The 23,137-nt window shown below is 32.0% G+C and overlaps 3 protein-coding genes across 3 annotated transcripts; 2 read left to right on the forward strand and 1 right to left on the reverse strand.

Annotated features, from left to right (window-relative positions):
* Positions 1-9,576: 9,576 nt before the first annotated feature.
* On the forward strand, positions 9,577-13,707 carry LOC125877053 (septum-promoting GTP-binding protein 1-like). The gene is made up of 6 exons (XM_049558359.1): positions 9,577-10,131; positions 10,996-11,116; positions 11,253-11,349; positions 11,476-11,515; positions 12,375-12,458; positions 13,318-13,707. Exons 1-6 carry the CDS (start codon positions 9,769-9,771, stop codon positions 13,480-13,482), a joined length of 870 nt encoding a protein of 289 aa, XP_049414316.1. The 5' UTR covers positions 9,577-9,768; the 3' UTR covers positions 13,483-13,707.
* A 228-nt stretch (positions 13,708-13,935) lies between these two features.
* On the forward strand, positions 13,936-18,062 carry LOC125877210 (tryptophan synthase beta chain 1). The gene is made up of 5 exons (XM_049558552.1): positions 13,936-14,262; positions 15,257-15,613; positions 16,835-17,277; positions 17,437-17,531; positions 17,683-18,062. The coding sequence occupies exons 1-5, from the start codon at positions 13,963-13,965 to the stop codon at positions 17,856-17,858; spliced, it is 1,371 nt and encodes a 456-aa protein (XP_049414509.1). The 5' UTR covers positions 13,936-13,962; the 3' UTR covers positions 17,859-18,062.
* A 125-nt stretch (positions 18,063-18,187) lies between these two features.
* LOC125875907 (glucose-6-phosphate/phosphate translocator 1, chloroplastic) lies at positions 18,188-23,067 on the reverse strand. Its single transcript, XM_049556969.1, has 5 exons — positions 22,083-23,067; positions 20,983-21,208; positions 20,046-20,268; positions 19,156-19,369; positions 18,188-18,472 (listed from the first exon to the last, which is right to left on the reverse strand). The coding sequence occupies exons 1-5, from the start codon at positions 22,596-22,598 to the stop codon at positions 18,461-18,463; spliced, it is 1,191 nt and encodes a 396-aa protein (XP_049412926.1). The 5' UTR covers positions 22,599-23,067; the 3' UTR covers positions 18,188-18,460.
* Positions 23,068-23,137: the final 70 nt, after the last annotated feature.

Consider the following 23,137-nt stretch of genomic DNA (forward strand, 5'->3'; position numbering starts at 1 on the left):
AAGTGGTGATGTCTTAATGTGAATTTGAATTAATCTATATCGTAACAGACATCGAGATGGGATAAAAAAACAAAAATAAAATAAAAATTGGAACACTAATTGATGGACTTCATAGTTGAAATGTTGCCATCAATCATCATATTAAGACGTTATTCTCATTTTGTCATTGTGTAAATTTCACAACTTCGTATCATACCTCAATTATTATTTTTATTTGTGAACTAAACAACTTAGCTATCAAATGAAAAATATACATTTATATTATGATCTTTTATTATTATTAGAAGTTGCTAGGTAAAATGAGAAAGATGTTCTATGGTTGTCACATCTTTATCTCTAAACCAAACTAAAATAAGACATGTAAAAAGTCACCTATGTCATGAGTCTCGTGTTTCTTACGTGTTGCAACAAAAACAAGAATGTATAATTGAACACGATGGGTAGAGTCGGAATTTGAACTTTTAAATTCCAAATTTCAAATTAGCAATGTCAAGTATAAATAATTTGTGTTCTCAATTTAATTTTTATATACGTTTAATGAATTTGTTAATGTAAATATTGAATCTGAACTAAAGTTATTAAATTTGATCGAACTCATTTCTGACCTTTCTAGCAATTATGCATGGAAAGGTGATGAATTTGAATCAAAGCTATTAAATTTGATCGAACTCATATTTGACCTTAATTTTAGCTTTGCTATAATTATGCATAAAAAGGTGATGAATTAGAATCAAAGTTATTGAATTTGATCGAACTTGTATTAATCTTGATTCTAACTTGATGATTTATCAATATTCAATATGCAATCCCCATTGATGTAGTTATTGTTATATTCTTCACCAACCAGAATTTTTTTTAAAAAAAAATCCATATTTGGTTCATACGATGTTTATCTCTTTTTCAATTTTTTTGCTTTTAATTTTAGCTATCACCAACTTAAAATATTGAGCAGTCAATTTCTCATCAAACAAGAATGCAACAAGTAAAATATTGAGTAATCAATTTCTCATCAAACAAGAATGCAACAAGTGAATGTAGTAGTTATTATTTTGATTAATTTATCATATAATAATTGATAAAAGTGAAAAACCTATTTCACCTAATGGCAGTTTGTAATTCAGAAATTAATTAATTAATTGATTAATTGTATAACTACCTTAACTCACCCAACGTGGGCCAATACTTATGACGTTTTTTAATTTAATAAATTGAAATACCTTTTGCAAGCAAAGCTTAGGAAAGTTACATCTGTTGTTTTTTTGCTCGTTGAAATTCATAATATTGTGATTACAAGACTTTTAATTATTTGGTTAATCACTAGATCATTTTTATATTTATATTCATAGGAATGATATATACTTATGTTAGTACTTATACATCATAACAANTAAAAAATTGGATGTCAACACCTACTTTATCTATCATAACAATATAAACGGCAAACATAAAAAGAATTAATGCATCAACGTTATCAAAAGTTTCCTTCTAACACCTCGTCATACAAAAGTTTGCTTATTTTATTATATTCTCTATAATTAATTATTAGATCGATTCACTTATTGACGTAAAATGAACTAATAATCTGAAGCAAGTATATGATAATTCTTTACGAAAGAGACTGAAATTCTTCGTTGCTAAATTGTTTGTAGATAATATTATTTCTAGCTGACTAAATTATCTACCAATGATGAATAGATTTGCTTAGCTTATAATAAACGGAAATATTTTAGAGGAAAATAAAATAAGATATTTTTGAATTTATCCCTTGTCTTTCATAATTAATTTACGAATCTTCCACTTAAATAACAAATTATATGAATAAAACAAGATATTTTTGAATTTATCCCTTATCTTTCATAATTAATTTACGAATCTTCCACTTAAATAACAAATTAGATGAATGGCGTGACTTGTGAATCACAATTAGACACAAATAAAATATCTAAAATAAAGGTGAAATGAAGAACACCTTGTTCTATTCAGTATAAATATTACTGCAATTAAACTAAGAACATTTTAACATATGACATTGCAAATTTGTACTATTGCACGTAAAATCGTCGTGATGAACCTCTCGATTTTACCTGCAATATGATTTCTACTGAACAAAACAAGGTATTTTTCTTCTCACAATCTCTCACATGAAGTTATTATTTCTACTAAATATATAAAAAACGAGGGGACATTCCTTACATAAAATTATAAACAAAATTAATGTTAAAAAATAGGCAAAAGTTTAGGGGAGGACCAAAAGTGCACCAATATTGCAAACATGAGGGATTATTAGTGTTTCATGTAAAAACTTAAGGATGACTTTGAGTCTTTAACTCAAAGATGAGAGACTATTTTGGGCCTTCTCTCGAACTATCTCTATAACAATATCATTTGTTTTGAAACCTTTTGGCTGCTGTAAAAATCATTTGATGTACAATTATTATAATAATATTTGGCTATTATAGGTAAAAAAAAGAAACATAAAATTAAAATTTTCATTTTTTTAATTTTATGCATGTAAGAATTTTAATGTAGCTTAATTAATCACATTTTATGTAAATAAAGGATACTTTTTTAATGATAGAAATTTATATTCATATAATATTCTTTGTCATATAATATAATAAAGTATCAAAATATTTGATCGATATTTCTAAAGCTATTATCGGTAATCTTATAGAAAGATAAAATATAACATAAAAATCCGTTTCGAGAAAAAATTAATTGTTATAATAAAGTGTTTTTATTTAAAAATGTTATAAAGAGACCTATTCCAACGGGTTTTCCCTTGGAAATTTACGTGTTTTGAGTAGTGATTCCATTAAAAAAAAAACATTTTTCCTAATAAAATAGAAGTTCAGATTAGCTGACTCGAACATCATTATTTATACGAGAAGAACCGTCTCTAATCAAAATATGTTGATGGTTTATTTAATAATAAATTTAGAACCGTCATCAAGATACTTATAAGAAAATAAAAATTATTGACAACTACTATTACCAAAAAATAATAATTAATAGTGTGAATTTCAAATTGTTACACAACCAACTAGTCCTGCAAGATAATTAAGATCCATGCGTTTAGTAAACATCATTAATTAGATTAGTACCTAGCTATTTGTTGCATAAATTTGTTGGCCATAAAATATTCATCATTCCATTTCTTATAAGTATATAATTAATAATTATTATATTCATAAATTTACTAATCAATGTAAAAAGATTCCTTTTTTTCTCGATTAATATATGGTATTTGTATTGGGTCGACTGAATTCAAATTCACATATTATAGAGTCTATTTCTGAGAGCAGTGCTTACAATGGAATTCTATTTCCATTTCAAAATAGATCAAACCGATATCACTAGTCAAAATAAATAAATTTCGACCATCCCGCCACAACTCAGATTAATCGCTAAAAGTTTGTTTTCATCAACCTACAAGTAGGTTGTCTCTAGTTAAATATTTTTAACTAAGGTATATTGATTAACGGCAACGATATCTATGCCACAAGCAACAAGGTCCATACAATTAAATTTGTAAATGATATATAACTTGGGAATAAAGAAATTAGGAAGTTATGCTACCAGTGGAAAATTTTCAGCTAGAACAAAATTCAGATATTTCTTTAAAAAAAAATGTTTGTATTATATATAAATATTTATCATAAAATTGACTAATATTTCATGATGATTTTAAGATTATCGTAAAGTTCATTGCGACCCTTCTTTCTTTATTCAGGCTTGAGACCAATGATGTGTAAGCTATGCAAATTAGCTCAAACACAAAGTTCACTAACGCCCACATTTCACCCCATCGTGTTTTGTTAATATTACATATAAATTTTTTTGACCTACTTTAATTTTTTTGTCAAGATTACACCCCATAGATGTAAGATGTACACATACATTATTTCTACCTTAATGAGGTAGAGAAGTTGTTTATGAAGGACTCTCGATTCAAAAGAGAACTATCCAACACAGAATTATAACAAAATAGCAAGAAACAAAACAATCTTTGTAACTATATATATTAAGAAGTATATAAGCTAAGTAATAACAACAATTAATAACATATCAAGTGTAATCTCACAAGTATGGTTTGAGTAGGGTAGAATGTATACAATCCTTGTCCCAACCTTTTTGAGGTAGAAAGTGTTTCCGATGGACCCTCAACACAAAAAAGAAAGTATTCGATGCAGAATTATAAGAAAAATGATAACAAAAATAGCAAGATATAAAACAATTTCTATATCTATATTGGTTATTAAATTTGGCATAGTAAAGTTATTAAATGTATGTGTATTTATGTAAGAATAAATTAATAAAGTGGTGAAATATATGCAATAAAGTAAAGTTCTTGTATAATAAGTGGTGAAATATATGCAATAAAGTAAAGTTCTTGTATAATAAGTGATGAAATATATGCAATAAATTCAATTAATGCAATTAAGAGGACAAACAAGGAAATGCAGCGAAAATACTTAACTAAAGCATAAAACGCATGGAGTAAATGCGATTTATGCATAAAATTTGAAATTTTCAATGATGTAAGGTCCAACATAAATATTACGTTATGTTTCTCAATATATAATATCGGGTAATGCTAATGACCAGAAAATTTGGCCATAATTTGGCCAGAAATTTAAAAAGTCTATAATATCCTTTTTATTTTAAAATAAACTGATCTTTTTTCCATTTTTTAATGAAAAGGTCGTAAAGTTAAAAGTGTAAAAATGTTCAAAAAGGTAAAACAACATAGTGTGAAATATGTTATTTTACCATTCTGACCAAAAGGATTTTTCCATATAATATCATACAATATTATATCTTGGGAAATTCATATTATTTTACTAGATAATATATAAATTCTCTTGACATAATGGTTTTTTGGCTTCATACCAAACACACCCTTTGTTATTTCCTATCCCAATTTACATGTGACACTTGTGAAATTTCGAGAGTTTATCAATTTTTGATATGTTTTTAAATACTATAAGTTGTGGTTTATAATATTCATAACGTAATTTTCAAATAATATATGTTACTTTTATTATTCCAATTTATATGGCACATGTGAAATATGGAGAGTTAATCAAATTTTAATATATTTTTAGAGACTTGTTTTAGAATACAAATTTGAAATACCGTCTTTTCTTTTTCAAACTTTTGTATCTAGTCAAATAATATTTCTAAAATTGGAATGAACGTGGTATTAAATTTAAAATTTATATTTCTCATTAATTAGATCAATTATTTATATTTCTCATTAATTAATTATAAGAAATTGGAATAAACAGCAGCAAACAAAGATAATGAAGGAGGAAAGAATGATTTAAGCATCTTTAAAAGGCACAAAAATGTAGCTTTATTTACAGAAAAGTACAAAACAACTGAAGTAATAAAAAACAATATTAAGGGCAAAATATAAATTGGAAAAGCACTGCAGAAGCATCAAAATATGGCTTTATTTACCAAACTGTATAGAATAAGTGAAGTAATAATATAGAATATCAAAGGCAAAATATAAATCTACTTATATGAGTAAGAAAACCACACAATTGATACAGACATGTTGACTGCGAGCTGTGTGGTTATCAAGACTTATATATTAGTAGCAGATGTATCAATCAAATTTCCAAATTTACAAAACATATCTATTGCTCGCTCGGAGCCAGAATTTTCAATAAGGAAGATTAAAATCTTAAGAAATAGACACACGAATAATCAAAGGAAATTTGACATCTATCATATATACCTAAAAAATTATTTTAACTATAACCCCAGAATAAGGCGGCTCCGCCATGGTCTATTGGGGTTAGCCCCATTGATGAGATTGTGTATGTGACCTTTATTTTTATTTTTTTGTTTGTTTTGTATACACGTGTTTGTTATACATTAATTTCATTTATCAAGTAATATTGTTGCCTAATAATTTGACTCTGATTGAAAGACTACAAGGAAAATAGAATAATATATATTGTAATCTAACGTAAACTATTATTATATATTAGGAGCAATGAAATTGTGTTAGCTATATATAACCAAAATATCTACCAAGATAAAGAAAACACAAACGATTTGTTTGAATACAAGAATTTGTTCTTACATATTTTAGACATATTTGAGAATGTTTAAGAAGCATTGAGATAAATTTAAAATAGAATAATTTTAACTATTATTTGAATGAAAGTATTTTGAACTGTAATATCTTATACTTCGATGTATAAGGTTGCAATGCCATTTGATGGTTTGTATCAAGCTTCAATAGTTGACGCACGAGCAACTCTTGGACATGTAATTCTCGTCTTGTCTTTAAAAGCATCTTATGCATATTCACCGTTAAATTTACAATCTTAAAATTTATCACTAAATTAAAAAAGAATAACGTATAATCACTCATGTTTCACTAGAATTTTCGAACACACGATAATTATTCTACTGAACATTTTATCAATTTAAAATCATCAATATTAAGTATCGAGCTATAACAACAATCTTCTATTAATACATCTATCTATTGTTGATAAATCATTCTTCTAGGTTTGGTACCACTTTCATTTTTCTTCAAGTTCCAAACATTGCAACCAACACAATGACTTTATTATAATATCTAAAGTTAGGTGATTTAATTTGTAATAGCTATCAACCAAAGTCCATTTTGGAAGTTTGAATGTACCTACCCCTACTACCCTAAATGAATTAATGAAAGTAGCAAACATGACCCAAAAAAAAAAAAAAAACATTCTTAACAAATCATTAATTTTTTGTTCTAGGTAAATTAAATAATTAATCATTCAATTAGCTAGAAGGTCGTTTTCAGTTTTTATTTTATCCACATAATTAATGATATGTGGCATGTTAGATTCTTCATGATCACGCCTTCTACCTAAATTCTATTTATTATATTATAAAATAATACATGCATGAATTATTTTTCTTTAGATAATTAAAATATGAACTAAAGTCAGTTTTATTTTATTTTTATATAGTTTTATTTAATGGTTGATTGAAGAATCTTACGTAGTTAATTTGTGTCTTATTTTATATTCATTACAAAGTTGATTAAGACATTTGACTTCTACAATTGTCTGTTTAATCCGCTAATTAGTGTTGGCTTCTAGAATTTTATAATTATAATACTATAATTCTAAATTTTAAGAGAAAATAGAGAAGTTCATTACAATTGTTTTTAAAAAGGAATAAGTTTATATACTACATTTTAACTATTCTCGTCGTTAGGGAAAAGTCAAGGGCGGAACTAAGTTTATAAATTCAGAATTTACCTCTCCATACCTAATAATCGCTTTTGTTTTTGCCCTTAGTCTACAACACTCAAATCTAGTAGTATTAGTTTTAAGGAAAAATCCTTTTGGCCAAAACATTTGGCCAAAATGGTATTTTACCTATGTTATTTTACCTTTTTGAACATTTTTATCCTTTTAACTTCATATTTTTTAATTAAAAAATGCAAAAAGATCACTTTATTTTAAAATAAAAAAGATATTATACAATTTTAAAATTTTTTGGCAAAATTCTGACCAAATTTTCTGGCCATTTAGCATTACCCTAGTTTTAAATCATAGCTAAGTTGGAAGGACAAATTAGGACTTTTATTTTTCAAATAATTAGGACACAGAGAGTCCATTTGTTTTGTTTTGTGTACACCAAAACTCTATTAATAGGAAAAATACGAATAAATGAGTACTCCTTCATCTTTAACCAAATGTTTAGAGTTTGAGTTTCTTTGAGTAGAAAATCATCTTTGTTAGGGAACATTTTACCCCTAATGTGGAACTTTCTGACCTGAAACCATATTTGATCGGGCTCTAATGTGAACACCAATCACTAAATGAAAACAAAAATAAATACGAGTAGATGATTTGCAAACAACAATAATATAAATTGAGAGAATTTTTTTAATGAAAGAGCAAGATTTAAAGAAGTTTCGATCAACATGAATAATCTAGCTATGTCATGTTAAATATTGAAATTAAGAGATAATTTTTATTAAATAAACTAATTAAAAAGAAAGGTAATACAAATAAATTAAAACACAGAGACTATAATATTCTCAATTTGTGCAAAACCAAAACTTAAATTTGTTGTTAAAGTATAAAACAAGATTCACACTATGAAGTACTAAAAAAAAGTTATGGACCTGATTAGCTGGGAAAAAAGTAGAGCATAAATAAACTTTATTAATTCTAACAAAATGCTTTTGTGGAAAAGCACAAAAGTATGAGTCATTCTTATGCTATTTTGCAGCTTTTTTTGTTTAACTTTATTCTTTTATTAGCATGTCAAAAATTTTAAAATATCCTATGATCTGTATCCGCCAATCAAATCTTGACTCTTTCTCATTAATTTATTTCTCTTAAGTTAAATAATGTATGTTTTCATCTTAAGATAAAATAATTTGGTAAGCTTCGATAAAAGCCATGATTTAGCGGTGAATGAAATGATTAAAATTTTTCAATAGATTAAGATTTAATTTCCAACGAAGAATTAATATATTAATAATCTTATAAGTTATTAATCAAGTAATTTTTGGTAAAAAAGTTCTTTATTTTTAGAACTCAAAATGTAAAACATACCTAAGGTTAATTTTTTATTATGTTTTTAAGGGATCATATAGTAGCTAGCTGAATGATATATGTATTAGTTGAATAAGTATCAATTATATGAATATTAGCTATTTTATTTTATATTTTATAACACAAATTTCTAAATTATAAACTTACATCTTAACTAAATATTATCGAACTAAGTTATCAAAAATTAATACATAAAAAAATTACTTCGCTACCTACCAAACGACCCTTAACAAGTAAGAAGTCAAATTATGTCCAAATTCCTAATCTACTAAAAAAAAAAAAAAAACCTTCCTCACTAGATACTTCGTTTTCTCCCTCTCTATTTCTCCTTTCACTTTTCTTCTTATCTCCAACTACAAGTGAAAAATGTTCATTAATATAATTTTTCTCATAATTAAATCTCGAATCAACTCAACAATTCTAAATTTGTTTCTTCTTTGTTGTCTGGTTAATTTGAATTCATATTAAAGACACAAGTAAATATGATTTTTTTTTATACTCAAACTTCGAATCGAACTCAACAATTCTATACTCCAAAAATACCCTTAATGAAAATGACCAATTTACTGTTAGATTAGGTCTTAGGCCTAACTCACACCCCAAAAGCTAGCTCAAAGGGAGGAGAATTGTCCAAGTCTTATAAAGAATTCACCTATCTCATTAAACACTGATGTGAGACTTTTGTCATTCTATAACACCCCCACCTCACGTCCAGTGCTTAGCATCTGGTGCGTGGGCAATTTTTGGGGCGCCCCAACATCGAGTGAGATAGGCCCTGCTCTGATACCATGTTATATTAAGTCTTAGGCCTAACGCACACCCCAGAAACTAGCTCAAAGGAAAAAGGATTGCCCAAGCCTTATACGGAATCCACCCATTTCATTAACCAACGATGTGAGACTTTTTTAATCTTTTAACATTTACCCCTACATACAACCTCTATATATTGTAGCAAGTGCCTAACAATTGACCTATATACCCACGTTTACATCAAAAACAGGACGCCGGCCGGCAAATTGGACCGTCTCTTTTTTACATTCCTAAAAACACAGACACATGCCGGTCAACAATTTGTCATCGTCTTCACAAAGTCACAAATAAATCCAACCAGAAAATTCCAACTAGAAAAAGACTGTCAAAATGTGGAACCCAGAATCAGTTCTTATGTATTTTCTACATCATGGCTCAGAAAACCCATGATTTTTCACCGGAAAAAATGACTAATATTTGCCGGAAAATAGTTCAAGTCAAGATTAGGTGGAAGATATTTGATAAAGCTTCAATCTTTAGGGAGTTTTTTCGTTTTATTTGGGAAAGAATCATTGTTTGTTCAACTGGCCGGAAACCGGTGAGGTACCGGCGTTTGTCTCGAAGAAGTTCATCGTCTCCGGTGGCTATGGAGGAAGTTGAAGGGTATGGGGTAGGTGGTGGAGAAGGTGATCCTTTAACTGCAACTTGTAGTGGGTATGATAGTGATTCAGATTTAGTTACTTTGAAGATCAGTATTTTGGGTGATTGTCAGATTGGTAAAACAAGTTTTGTGGTAAGCTTAACATAATTTTCTCTGTTTAGCTTAGTATTTTACTTTGTTATGTTTACGGAATTATGATTTTGAGTTTATGAGTTCTGAATTCTAGAAAAAAACCGCTCATTGGGTTCTGTGGAACCTGTAGGCGAAGCTCTAGCTCTGCCCCGGTGTACGGACTAATTTAGGAACATATAGACTATTATCGAGTAACTGATGAGCCTGGGTTGATCAGGCCTTCCAAAAATGTTGATGTACCTATATTGGATCCTCCAAAAAACATGTTTTTTTAGGATCTTGATAATATTTTTGAAGAGTCCGAGCAACAATACTATTCACCAAGATTTGGATGATTTTTTTTTCTAGTGAAATTTGAGTTCTAGTGTGTTGGTATGAAGGAAAATGTTTTATATGAACACATGTTTTCTTGGAAAACGAGTGCATCTTTTATTTATTTTCTAGTGTTTATTAAGTAAGCCAAAAAAAATATTACCCCAAGAGCAACTATATGTTATTTAGCAAAATATACAGGTTGGAATGTGGTGGGGAGTGGAGGTGGCAGGGATTTTGATGATCAAGGGGTGGGGTTGGGAGGATCTAGGGGTGGGGTTTGGATGATCTAGGGGTGGGGTTGGGATGGGGTGGAATGTGGGGAACATACAAGAAATCATTTTCCTCATTTTAAAGTAATTTATTTAACCAAACATCAGAAAATTGGAAATATTTTTCACCCTACCATACACGCCCGATTGGCCTTTTTCCACTTTATTGATCACGAGTTCACACCCTTGATTTCCGAGTTAGAATGTTAACTTCTTATGCTTAAACAAAGAAACAGTTTTTTTAACACTGTTGGTAACTTTTTAAATTTTTGTTTTCCAGATTAAGTATGTAGGTGATGAACAAGAAAAGAGGTGCTTGCAGATGAAGGGATTGAACTTAATGGATAAAACATTAGTTGTACGAGGTGCACGAATTGCATTTAGAATATGGGATGTAGGAGGTATGTTCATTAATTTTCTTCCTTAATCTGGAAAGCTAATAATGCTTAGGCCAATTTTTTCACTTTTAAGGTTGTTAATGTAGCTTAATCAATGCAGTGAATAATTCGGTTTTGAAATTAAACTTTTGGTTTGTAGGTGATCATAGCTCATTTGATCAGATTCCAATTGCTTGTAAAGATGCTGTTGCCATTCTCTTTATGTTCGATCTCACTAGCCGGAGTACATTGAACAAGTATGTAGCTTTAATCTGATACTGTCAAAACAAGAAGAAGATTTATTCGTATTTCTTATATTGTTAGTGCATAAAACTTGAACACCGTTATTAAAAGCTTTTGTTTTTCTTTTTTTTCAATTTCAGTGTGATAAGTTGGTATACTGAAGCAAGAAAGTGGAATCAGGTGAGAAACTTTTACTTCTCTTTCACTTTGATGTTGTTTTCTTGAAAAAAGGAGTAAACTTTAAAACCAAGAATCATCTTTTACTTATTACTAACAAAGAAAAAAGTTGGATGAGACTTTCACTAGCCAGTAGCAATTCATTTCACCAAATAAAAGAAAAAGTCGTTCAAACAGCAACTTAACTATAGTGGTTGGGACTTTATTGATATACTGAAGTAAAGTTTTGAAAGGAACTGAGTAATGACAGTAGTTGGAACTACTTTCACTCTTTTGAATAAAAAGTAGCATATGGCAATAGGTAAGGTAGTACTTTAGTTACTTTTTGTTCTTGAAGATGATAACTTTATCAGTTGGTTCATTTAGATTTGAATGATTGAAACTTAATGACCAGAATACGTCGTTATTAGCAAAACTTGATTAGCTTCAACTTTCAAGAAGAATTGATTGAACAACGGCGTATAAGGGTGTGGTCTAGAGGTCAATAAAGGGGGTCGAGAACCATGAGGTCTCGGGTTCAAACACTAGGTGATTTCCTCTCATATGTCCGAACTTTGGCAGACAGAGTTACCTTGTACATACCTGTGGAATTAGTCGTGGTGCCTCCAAGTTGGTCCGTACACCACGGCTATTAAAAGAAATCAATTGAATAACAATCATGATGATCATTATCACTAAGTTTTGTTGTTCTTTACCAATGAAAACTAATTTAATATGTATTGGTAAAGATTACGAAGTCAAATACTGTTCTTGATAATGATGGATGGAAGGAACAATTATAATACATGATTTATAGAATTTAAAACATTGTTAGCTAACGTAATTAAGTCTAATCTTTTTCTTCTATAATTGACAAACACAGACTGCTATTCCAATACTAATTGGGACCAAATTTGATGATTTTGTTCAGCTTCCACCAGACATTCAATGGTCTGTGGTGACACAGGTACAATTCTGATCAACATAATATACTTAAATGTTTCCTTCATTCCTTCTTCTAAATGGTTTTTTAAGCCTTATAAATGTAGAGGTCGTTACTCGTTACAGAAAAAACTTACTCACACACCAAACTAACGAAACACGCCCCTTTATATACACTTTCTATCACTAATCAACAACATACCTAGTGTAGTCCCATAAAGTGGGGTCTAGACAGAGTAGAGTGTACGCAAACCTTACCCCTACCTTAGAGGTAGAGAAGTTGTTTATGATAAGACCCTCGGCTCAAAGAACCTTCTATCACTAATCATGATTAATTAATATATGTAATCATCTCAATCGTCATATCATTAAAGACCATTCTTCCTCATGTTTGTACACTTCTATTTTGTGCAAGTAGGAAAGCGATGTGATCCTAACAAGTTCCTCAAATGTTTGTTTCTCCATAAATGAAGACGGGTGACCCCCACATATATTGGGGTGGTATTTGCATTATCAACCGAATTTTCCTGCTTTAGTTGCAAACTTCGTTTTCACAAGAATATGAAAAATTTAATTTTGTTTATAAATACTAAGAAGATGAAAGGAACTAGTCTTTTGGGTTAGTTATTGTCATCCTCCAGTCCCCTACCACAGAGTCCACCCACCCCCAACAAACCAAGAAAACAAAAGTAGTAGGTAAGATATAACGAAATTAGAATCTAGAGCACGTTCTGTCAGTTCAACTGACCCTATCAATTCAGCTCGAACTATATATACGTATAATAAGACAACACTTGTTCTAAACATACTGACTCATTCCATTGCATTCCGTCATCTCGTATTGTACTGATATAATAAGTATGTGACACATTGGTGTTTTGCAGGCAAGGACATATGCAAAGGCAATGAAAGCAACACTTTTCTTCTCAAGTTCAACGCATAACATCAATGTGAATAAGATTTTTAAGTTCATAATGGCAAAGCTCTTTAACTTGCCTTGGTCTGTCAAGAGGAATCTTACTATTGGTGAACCAATTATTGACTTCTAGTTCTTCCTACTACTACTGTTACGTTATGTTTTGTATATAAAAGGAGGGAGTAGTGAATTCATTAACATGTAATATTTGTATTTCCTTTTCACCTTTCTTATTGAGCGTATAGCGAAATCAAGGTTGATGATAAATTCAGCAAAGTTTCCACGATATTTTACCTTTCCATATTAAAGGGCTCTTGTATTTGGTAATACTAATAGAATATATGAAGAAAAGTTTAGTGCGACAATCATACCTCTTTATAACAATAGTTCATTATAACTATTAATTTTTTCTTTCTCGAAATTAGATTTTTATATTATATATAAATAAAAGAATCAAATCAAAGAATCGAACACCCATCTTTTCAACCAATTTTTTTTCTTCTAAAAATGGCAAAATAATCCACGTCATTTTAATTGGGTCCCACTGACCCCTTGTAGTGTCATAAAAAAACAAAGATTCTAGATTTGCTTTATTTTCATAAATCATCCAAACATGGCCTTCTCCTCACCGAGCCAAATAGCTCTACCGCTACCGAAGCCTCACCGTTTCTCCTCCTTGTCTCAATCGCAAATACCCTTCAAATTCATCAAAATTACGTCTTCACCCACCAATCCACCAGCCATAGCTTGTGTCCTCACCGGAAAATCAATGGATGCCGCCGCCATTCAACGACCCGATTCGTTTGGCCGGTTTGGAAAGTTCGGTGGTAAGTATGTACCGGAAACTCTAATGCATGCTCTCGATGAGCTCGAAACCGCCTTCAATTCGCTCGCCACAGACCAAGATTTTCAGGTGTTTGATTAACTGCATTCTCCGATTGGTGATTTTGTTTCATTTCTTCGATTATTTGAATGAAATGGATATATGAAACATTCATATGGTTTAGCTAAACTACATTGAAGGATCTAGCACATATATTAAGAAATTTATTAAATACTTCATTGTGAATCCAGTTATTATTGTATAACAACTTGAAATTGTTATAGAAACTCGAAAACTTTAAATCCGGAATCCTTTTTTGCTTGCTATGCTAACTTTAGGATTTGAGATTAGTTGATGTTATTGTTTTTTGACATGCATTCACCATTCTGTAATAAGAGTGGATCTGATTGATTGGACATTACCTCAGGCTTTACTTTGCAAGTATTTTCTTTTATCCTTCGAAATATGAAGAGTGAAACTAACCAAAAAAGCTTTTCTTTTTGTTATTCAATCATGAAATGATGAAACTAGTTTCTTGATCTTCGAAGTCTCTGTTTGTTAACATGTTAAAATAGTTAACTCAGTTAGCTTAAACTGCAAATATTTTTGTGTGTGTTTTAAGTAAATCGTAGTATCTGCCTCAAGCATAACTTCTTTGGAAAGTGCAGGAGCTACAATTTTGTTGGAAATTTAGCACAATTGAAGTGTTTCTTCTGATATAAAGAGTTATGACTTATGAGCTTTATGCTCATAACCCCTTGCTTGATCTCTGATTTTTGGTATATCACGTGTAAATAAGGTTTTCTGCAACTTCAATAAAATTATGTTGTCTTATCAAGAAGAAATTCTCTTAACGGACTCCTGATCTTAGTAATTTCCTTATACGAGAAATTATGTAGTCTTTGAATGAAATGGACTTGAATAGATAGAAAGGCATATAGATGATTCAGAAGCTTGATTCCAAACTGTTACGGAATTGAGGCATCGTTGATGGATTGATGATTTCAATTGTATTGCATTGTGAAGACTTGTTGGCCCCTATAAAACTTCTAACTTGTTTGTACATCATTTATGCTGACTGCAGAAGGAACTAGATGGGATATTAAGAGATTATGTTGGCAGAGAGAGCCCTCTTTATTTTGCTGAGCGACTTACTGAGCATTATAAACGTCCAGATGGTGAAGGGCCAATGATCTACCTGAAGAGAGAAGATTTAAATCACACTGGTGCCCACAAAATAAATAATGCTGTTGCGCAAGCTTTGCTTGCCAAGCGCTTGGGGAAGAAACGCATTATTGCCGAGACAGGGGCCGGTCAGCATGGTGTTGCCACTGCAACTGTTTGTGCTCGGTTCGGTTTGGACTGTGTTATTTATATGGGTGCTCAAGATATGGAGAGGCAAGCATTGAATGTCTTCAGAATGCGACTGCTTGGAGCTGAGGTCTGTATTATACATTATAAATTGACGGCTCTGGTCATAGCTTACTTGAGGGGAGATTAAAAATTGATTAAAGATTCACTGATTAAATTTGTGGTTTCACTGAAATTTCTGCACCTTCTAATAACTGACTTGGTTATCTGCAATGCCACTAACTTGTTCAATAAAATCCTGTGGTTTCTTCCCTACGTTCCGCAGATGAATTTCACTGTAAGGGGTCGTTTGGTAGAGTGTATAAAAATAATACCCAATAGAGTGTATTAGTAATGCAAGCATTAGTAATGCATGTATTAGTTATACTTGTATTAGTTATGCATAGATTATTTCTTATGCATTGTTTGGTTTTGTGTATTAAAAATAGTATGCATGTATAAAAATATTTATTTACAGAAGTATCCTTCACAATTATGGTGCAAAAGATGTAAAAGCACTTTTGAGGGGTAATTGAGTCTTTAACCATAGTAATGCATGCATTAAATCCTTTGCATTACTAATACCATGAATTTCTAGGTATTAGTAATACACTCCTCAATACACAATACAGTATATAACTAATGCAAGCATTAATTATACTTACCATGAAAAAATGCACCAAACAAGGGATTACTAATACATATAATTAAAGCATGCATTATTTTTGCTAATACACTCTACCAAACGACTTCTAAATGTACTGTGTTTTTCTCGCATTCATAAATTCTCAATTGCAGGAATGATTAATAAGTGTGGTCCATAGGTACATGAACAAAAGGTTGAGAGCAAAATATTGGTAAATGGGGAGAACAGAATGTGATATGAATAATGATATCCATGAACTTAGGGAGTAGGATAAGATGTATACAGACGGGGAGGGGTAATCTTATTAAAATCCATGAATCAGTCAAGTATTTGCAAAGTAAGTGAGAAATTGCCGGGAAATTTTCTTGTTTTGCATTACCTACACTGCCTCTATAGTCATCTCTTTTTTTTAAAAAAAATTACCCTGCCTCTATTTTGATCTGAAGACCATTTAGAATTCTATTTAGGGCTTGAGGACCGTGGTTCGCTGAACCATCGCCTTTCTTCTGTAATACGTCCCTGAAAATGTAAATGGCTAAGCTTCATCCTTTTTCCCTCTTTATTCTTGGGATAGATCACATAATTTTATCTTATACTTTGTAAGAGATCTTTCCATTGCATTCGAATCACTCTATTTAATTACATCTCCCAAAATTAACATTGCAGGTTAGATCAGTCCACTCTGGAACTGCTACGCTCAAGGATGCTACTTCAGAAGCTATAAGGGATTGGGTTACAAATGTTGAAACAACTCACTACATACTTGGATCTGTTGCAGGACCACACCCTTACCCCATGATGGTTAGGGACTTCCATGCAGTGATTGGTAAAGAAACAAGGAAGCAATCAATGGAAAAGTGGGGCGGGAAACCAGACGTGCTTGTTGCATGTGTTGGTGGAGGTTCAAATGCTATGGGACTCTTTCATGAGTTTGTTGATGACAAAGATGTGAGGTTGATTGGGGTTGAAGCAGCAGGTTTTGGTCTAGATAGTGGTAAACATGCTGCTACTTTAACAAAGGGAGAGGTAGGAGTATTACATGGAGCTATGAGCTATTTACTGCAAGATGAAGATGGGCAGATAGTTGAGCCTCATTCTATCAGTGCTGGGTAATAACTTGAACTTTTCTCGTTATCAAAGTGCTCATATTTCATTTACAAAATCTTGAGTGTGTACACTTGACGCTACCAAAATAAGTATATTCGCCCAAAATCAAATCTTTACATCTTCCAAGTTCTAACTGGTTTATTCCCCTGACGGATTATTAGATTGGATTACCCTGGAGTTGGGCCAGAACACAGCTTTTTGAAAGATCTGGGGAGAGCAGAATATTATAGCATCACAGATGAGGAGGCTTTGGAAGGTGATAAATGATTTCACTTGTTCTTTGTTCTAAGCTTTACATATGATTTTGTTCCCCGTTGAAGTTATTATTTTCTAGTTTGGTAACCGGCTTTCACTTTTGATGTATCTTACAAACCCATTCATCTTTCACTTATGCCTCATGTTTGCAGCCTTCAAAAGGTTATCTCGGTTAGAGGGTATCATCCCCGCTCTAGAAACATCTCATGCTCTGGCCTACTTAGAGAAGTTGTGTCCAACTTTACCGAATGGAACTAAGGTCGTGCTTAACTGCAGTGGTAGAGGAGATAAAGATGTTCAGACTGCTATTAAATATTTGAAGGTTTGATGGAGAAGTTGGTAATACTTATCCCAAAGAGTTCTTTGTACTTTAAAGGCAACTTAAAAGAGTATTTTCTGTTTTATGGCACAACAAATTTTGTAAGTTAAATAAGATTGTTGTCGAAAATTTTGTTGATAGAGCTGTTGATTCATGAACCCAGAACCCAATTCTCTTGATTGTTAAAAGGTCCATATATACTTCTCGTCACTTGGTTTCTAACTTTCTACTAGTGGTGTTTCCACCAGGAAGTATGTGTTTTGTTCAGATTCTTCGATATGTTCATAAGCCAAATTTCACCTTAATCATGCTGTTTATTTAAGCCAAATTCTGCAAGGTTTATGCTTAAATGAACTAATTTATACCACTTTCAACCAGTTTATTAGTACACTTGTTGATGTCTCTACGAATAATAACAAAACAGGGAAACCAGCCTTAGTAACTCTATAGGATTTGAGTTAATTTTAACTCATTATTGCTATCTACATACTCATAAGTTCCATGCTCAACCCAAAGTAAGGGTAGACTGAGGATCCTGAGAGACGTTATCGCAACACCTCAAGGTCTCTTCAACGTCTTTTATCCCTAATGCAGTATGCAAATTCCACTCTTCATTGTTTTGCCTGCATAACATTCAAACAGTTTTAAGTTAATAGAGGACAAGCAATGAAAAAATGAAACTAGCGCAAAAAAATACAGGAAAACCAGAGAAAGCAGCAGCAAATCACGAGCATTATCGAAGAGGGATCCGTTTTGAAAGATTGGTGATACAAGAAAATGCAGAACCATGGTTTATTGCACAACAAAAAAACACCTCAATCCCAAACCCCAAGCTAGTTGGAGTTGGTTATATGAATTATCACCTCCGTATGAACTCATTTCATTCCAATATTTTGATGGAAACACACTTGGCATCAAGTATTTTTTGATATGGTAACTTACGTCCCTCCAATCGCCACTCTATTCATTTTAGCACTTAATGATTTGCCTTCGTTGAGAAAAAGACAGTTTCTAAGTTTCGAATAACAAATAGTACAATTATGATGTGCTAACCCAAAAGAAGAAGGGAAGAAAAGATGCACACAGATATAGAGAGAGAGGAACTAAAAAGATACCAGTGAAGATTGTTGTGCAAAGGAAGGGAAAGTAGCTATCTCTCATTCTCGTGTTTATAATGACAATAGTTATGGAGAAAACTAGTTTGCTTGCCGTTCAAGTGGAAAAAGCTATAAACTTCAAAAATTTATATCGAGGAACGAACAATCAATCACATCTGATACAGAAAGACAAAAAATGAAATTATCACCTGTGAGTACAAGAAAGTTCCAAGAATTGCAATGGCAGCTCCAAGAGCGTTGACTGGCTGGACGGGTGTACGGAAGATAATGATGGAAGAGACAATTACTGATATACGTTTCATGGTGTTTCCAATACTAAATGTCAATGGAGAGATCTCATCCAAAGACATGTATGAAACTTGATTGTAGAGATGATAAAATACACTCTGGGCCGCCATCCACCTGTTATCAATAAACATTCACCACATTAAACACCAGTCAACACCAAACCTAAATTAAGTATGTGATGCAACTGATTTCACAAAATCCTTCCTCCTCACATTCTTAATACCAATTCACTCACTCACATAGATTGAGAAGAGGGAAAGCTAAGCTACAGTTAAGTGTAGTAAAATTCAGATGAAGTGAAATATGTACTGCTCTTACACACAACAACTTACGGGAATCAATAACGATGACAAATGTCTCAATCTCAACTCAAGAAAGACCTTGTTTTCCATAATATTGATAAACCTAGTTTTCTTTAGCACTAAAAGTTCTCTATATTTTCAATTGACATATAAATGATTAAAATTACTGTAGTCAAATGCAGTACACTCTTTGTTTCAATTTAAGTGACGATATTAGTATTTGTGGAATTAAATAGGTTCTTCCATGACCACACCTTTCTTAAATATTTTGATTTATCACCTAGTATGACATATAAAGTAATTTTTATGTAGTTTCCAAATATGTAAATTTTATTTCCAAAAGCTTAAATAATTGAATACTTTAACCCTCGTACTCTGAACCTTGCCACATAAAGTGTAAGGAAGGGAGTATTATTTAACCGGAGCTTATGGCAAAGTGCTGATGGCACAAAATGTAAAAACAGATAGGATGACAGTCATGTGATTACCAGACGATCTGGGGACCAATTTGAGATACAGCCTTTTCAAATCCTAGAGCCCACATTTGTGGTCCCTCAACAGCAATGGCAAATGGTGTGAGAATCAACAAAGACAGCATAGACAGGCAAGCATAGTAGTTCATCCCACTAACAGACTTCCCCTTCATACCCTTCTTGGAGAATATATTTCTGAAGACAAATGCCACATTCGAGATCATAGCCCCCGAGAAACCTAACGTGGACAAACCAACAAAAACAGATAAAATCATCAGCAAACAAATTCATAAGAAAAGTTGTGTTCAACACTCAAAACCAACTAAATTGTCAAAGACATCACTAAATGTCAAGGCCACTACCCCCTTATTAAACAAAAAACAGGCCAGCCTAGTAAAAACTCAGATACAATTTCATCCATAAGGAAGGTCTCTTAGAAATACAAAATGATTGAATGCATCACATAACGATCCTTCCATTAATTGAAGAATTACCAAACTCGAGAAGTCTGAATTACCTGAGAGAAAGGGTCATTTCCTGGAATAAGTCAAATTGTGATATTTGGTTACCAAAAAATGTCATCTTTTCATGGAAATTTTGAAAAAAGATCATATCATCTTAGTTGCGCAGACTCTTCACTTTTGATGCCGCACCCGTGTTGGATTCACCAAAAATACACTACTTTTGGCGAATCCGACATGCACCCGTGGGTATTTTTGAATAGTCTGAGCAACATAGCATATCATACCAAATACAGTCTAATATTACAGCTGTTACAGCTAGGAATATTATTCTCTTATGCTACCAAAGATTTGCCATCAAATTTCCATAGAATTCTGTGTATACAAGTATATTGACATTGAAAAATGTTTTACCATGCAGCAGGCAAGAGAATCAACACAAATGCTGGGGGAACTTAAGTCTTAGAAACTAGTAAAAGTTAACTAATTACCAATCCAATTGAAGTTCAACTCTGTAAGAGCAGAAAGACCACAACCACCAATGATGGGGATAAGAGATAAGTAAACGGCGGTAGGGAATGACTCTCCCAAGAGGAACCTTGAAACCAAAACACTAAAAGCAGGTTCACCACTCTTGATGATGTGAGTGAATGAAACTGCCACCTTTGACATGCTCACTGTAGCTGCCACATGCCCAATTGTATGTGCAACGGCAACCTAGAATACAAAACAGGAAGAAAACAAAGAGTGATTAAGACTCTGTTCTGCACTAAAAAACAACACTTTTTTCAGATAATGATAGTTCCAAGCTAGACTGTGTGCACATCTACGTGCTATCTCACACTAGTACATGTATCAAATAAACTTTGACCACCGAAACGAAGAAAAGAAATCACTAAACATGAAGGTCTCTTATTGTTTCCATCCCACAAAAATACAAACTTTTTTCAGATAATGATATTATCCCAGCTAGTCTGACCACCGAAACGAAGGAGAAAATAAATCACTTAACATTGAAGGTCTCCTATGGTTTTCATCCACAAAAATACAAAACTTTTTTCAGATAATGACAGAATCAAAGCCAGTCTGTGTGCATGTCCACCGAAACGAAGGAGAAGCTAAATCACTTAAGATTGAAGGTCTCTTGTGGTTTTCATCCACAAAAAAACAAAACTTCATTTTCATAAAACAATTGTTGTGTACTTCAAAACCAACACCTTTTGTTGTTTTGTATTCTCTGTCACCAAACCCAGAAAACATTTCTCTCAACATTAAATCCAAACAAAATCAAAATCAAAATCAAATTTAGGTTCTATGTTGGCAAATATATCTTAATTAAGCCAAAACCACAGAGCCCCTAAAAAACTAAACCCAAGATCTATGGCAGGTAAAAATCTCACTATCACAATAACCATAGACTAGATCCCTAGAGAACCAAACACTACAAAACAGATCACAAGAACCACAACTAACCTAATAACAAGGCATAAAACATCAAAATTATGTCCACAAATATCATCAAAACAAGAAAATAATCATAAAGTTGTTGTCTTTACACAATTGGGTATCCAAAAAACACAATTTTCCTTACCGGCAATAGAGTTTTCCAGAATTCAAGATCAGTTTTAGGAGCTTCTGCAATTCTTAGAGCCCAAGAAATCAACATAATAAGTGAACCAGCAGCAAGTGACAAAGTTGATGTTAACCAAGGGAATGGAAAAGCATTCAACACTTTCTTATTATAAATATTAAAAATCACATTCAAAAACCACCAAGTAGCAAAATAAACACCGATCTTCATCTTCCTTGCCACCTCCGTTTTCGATTCAGGTCCTTCAATCGGTTCTGCCCGATCCGCTTCATAAGCCTTACACTTAACCAAACCGCTATCAGTTTTCTCATTAGATCTCTTCAAACCCCCAAAACTCTCAACAGAAGAAACAAAAACAGGCTTAGAAATAGATACACCGGAGCTCCGGCGAGACTTCATCGCCGGTAATGGCGGAAGTACAGAGATACGGCGTGAAGAAACCAAAGATTGAGACTTTGACCGAATAAAATCACACCCATTGATTGTAAAAGCCGATTGCTTCACTGTAGAGATCATGGTTCAAAATCCTTTGAGCTGGCAAGCGAAAATTCAGATGGGTTTTGACTAAAAATTAAAACTTTTTTATATTAAAGATCACAAAATAATATAATACCAGCAAAACCCCAGATCAAGATTTTACAGAAAACTTGAAAAAAGGGTTCTCTTCACGGCTCTGTCTACGTAGAAAGAGCCTGAAAAACCATGTGCACTCCGTGTGAGTGAAGAAGAGAGATTTATAGGAGATCTAATTGTCTGATAAACAACACAGAAAGAGTATTGAAATCTCAGTATAAAACAAGATCGACCATGTGATGTGATGATCCACAAAAAAGTTTTTTAAGTATAAAAACAAGGATTTATGGAAGAAAGTGTATGTTGGAATAGTAGAAAACTAGGGTGGCTGGCAAAAAGTATATACTAGTATAGAAGAGTTTGATGGAAGGTGGGGTCTTTTTTTTTTTGGTTCCTCTATTATAACGCCTGCCCTATGATGATATTTCAATTACACTATCATGCTTCTTTTNAATTCTAACCTTGCTCTTTACAAATATATT

The sequence above is a fragment of the Solanum stenotomum genome, chromosome 9 (assembly GCF_019186545.1).
Source record: "Solanum stenotomum isolate F172 chromosome 9, ASM1918654v1, whole genome shotgun sequence".
In the NCBI taxonomy this organism is placed as follows: domain Eukaryota; kingdom Viridiplantae; phylum Streptophyta; class Magnoliopsida; order Solanales; family Solanaceae; genus Solanum; species Solanum stenotomum.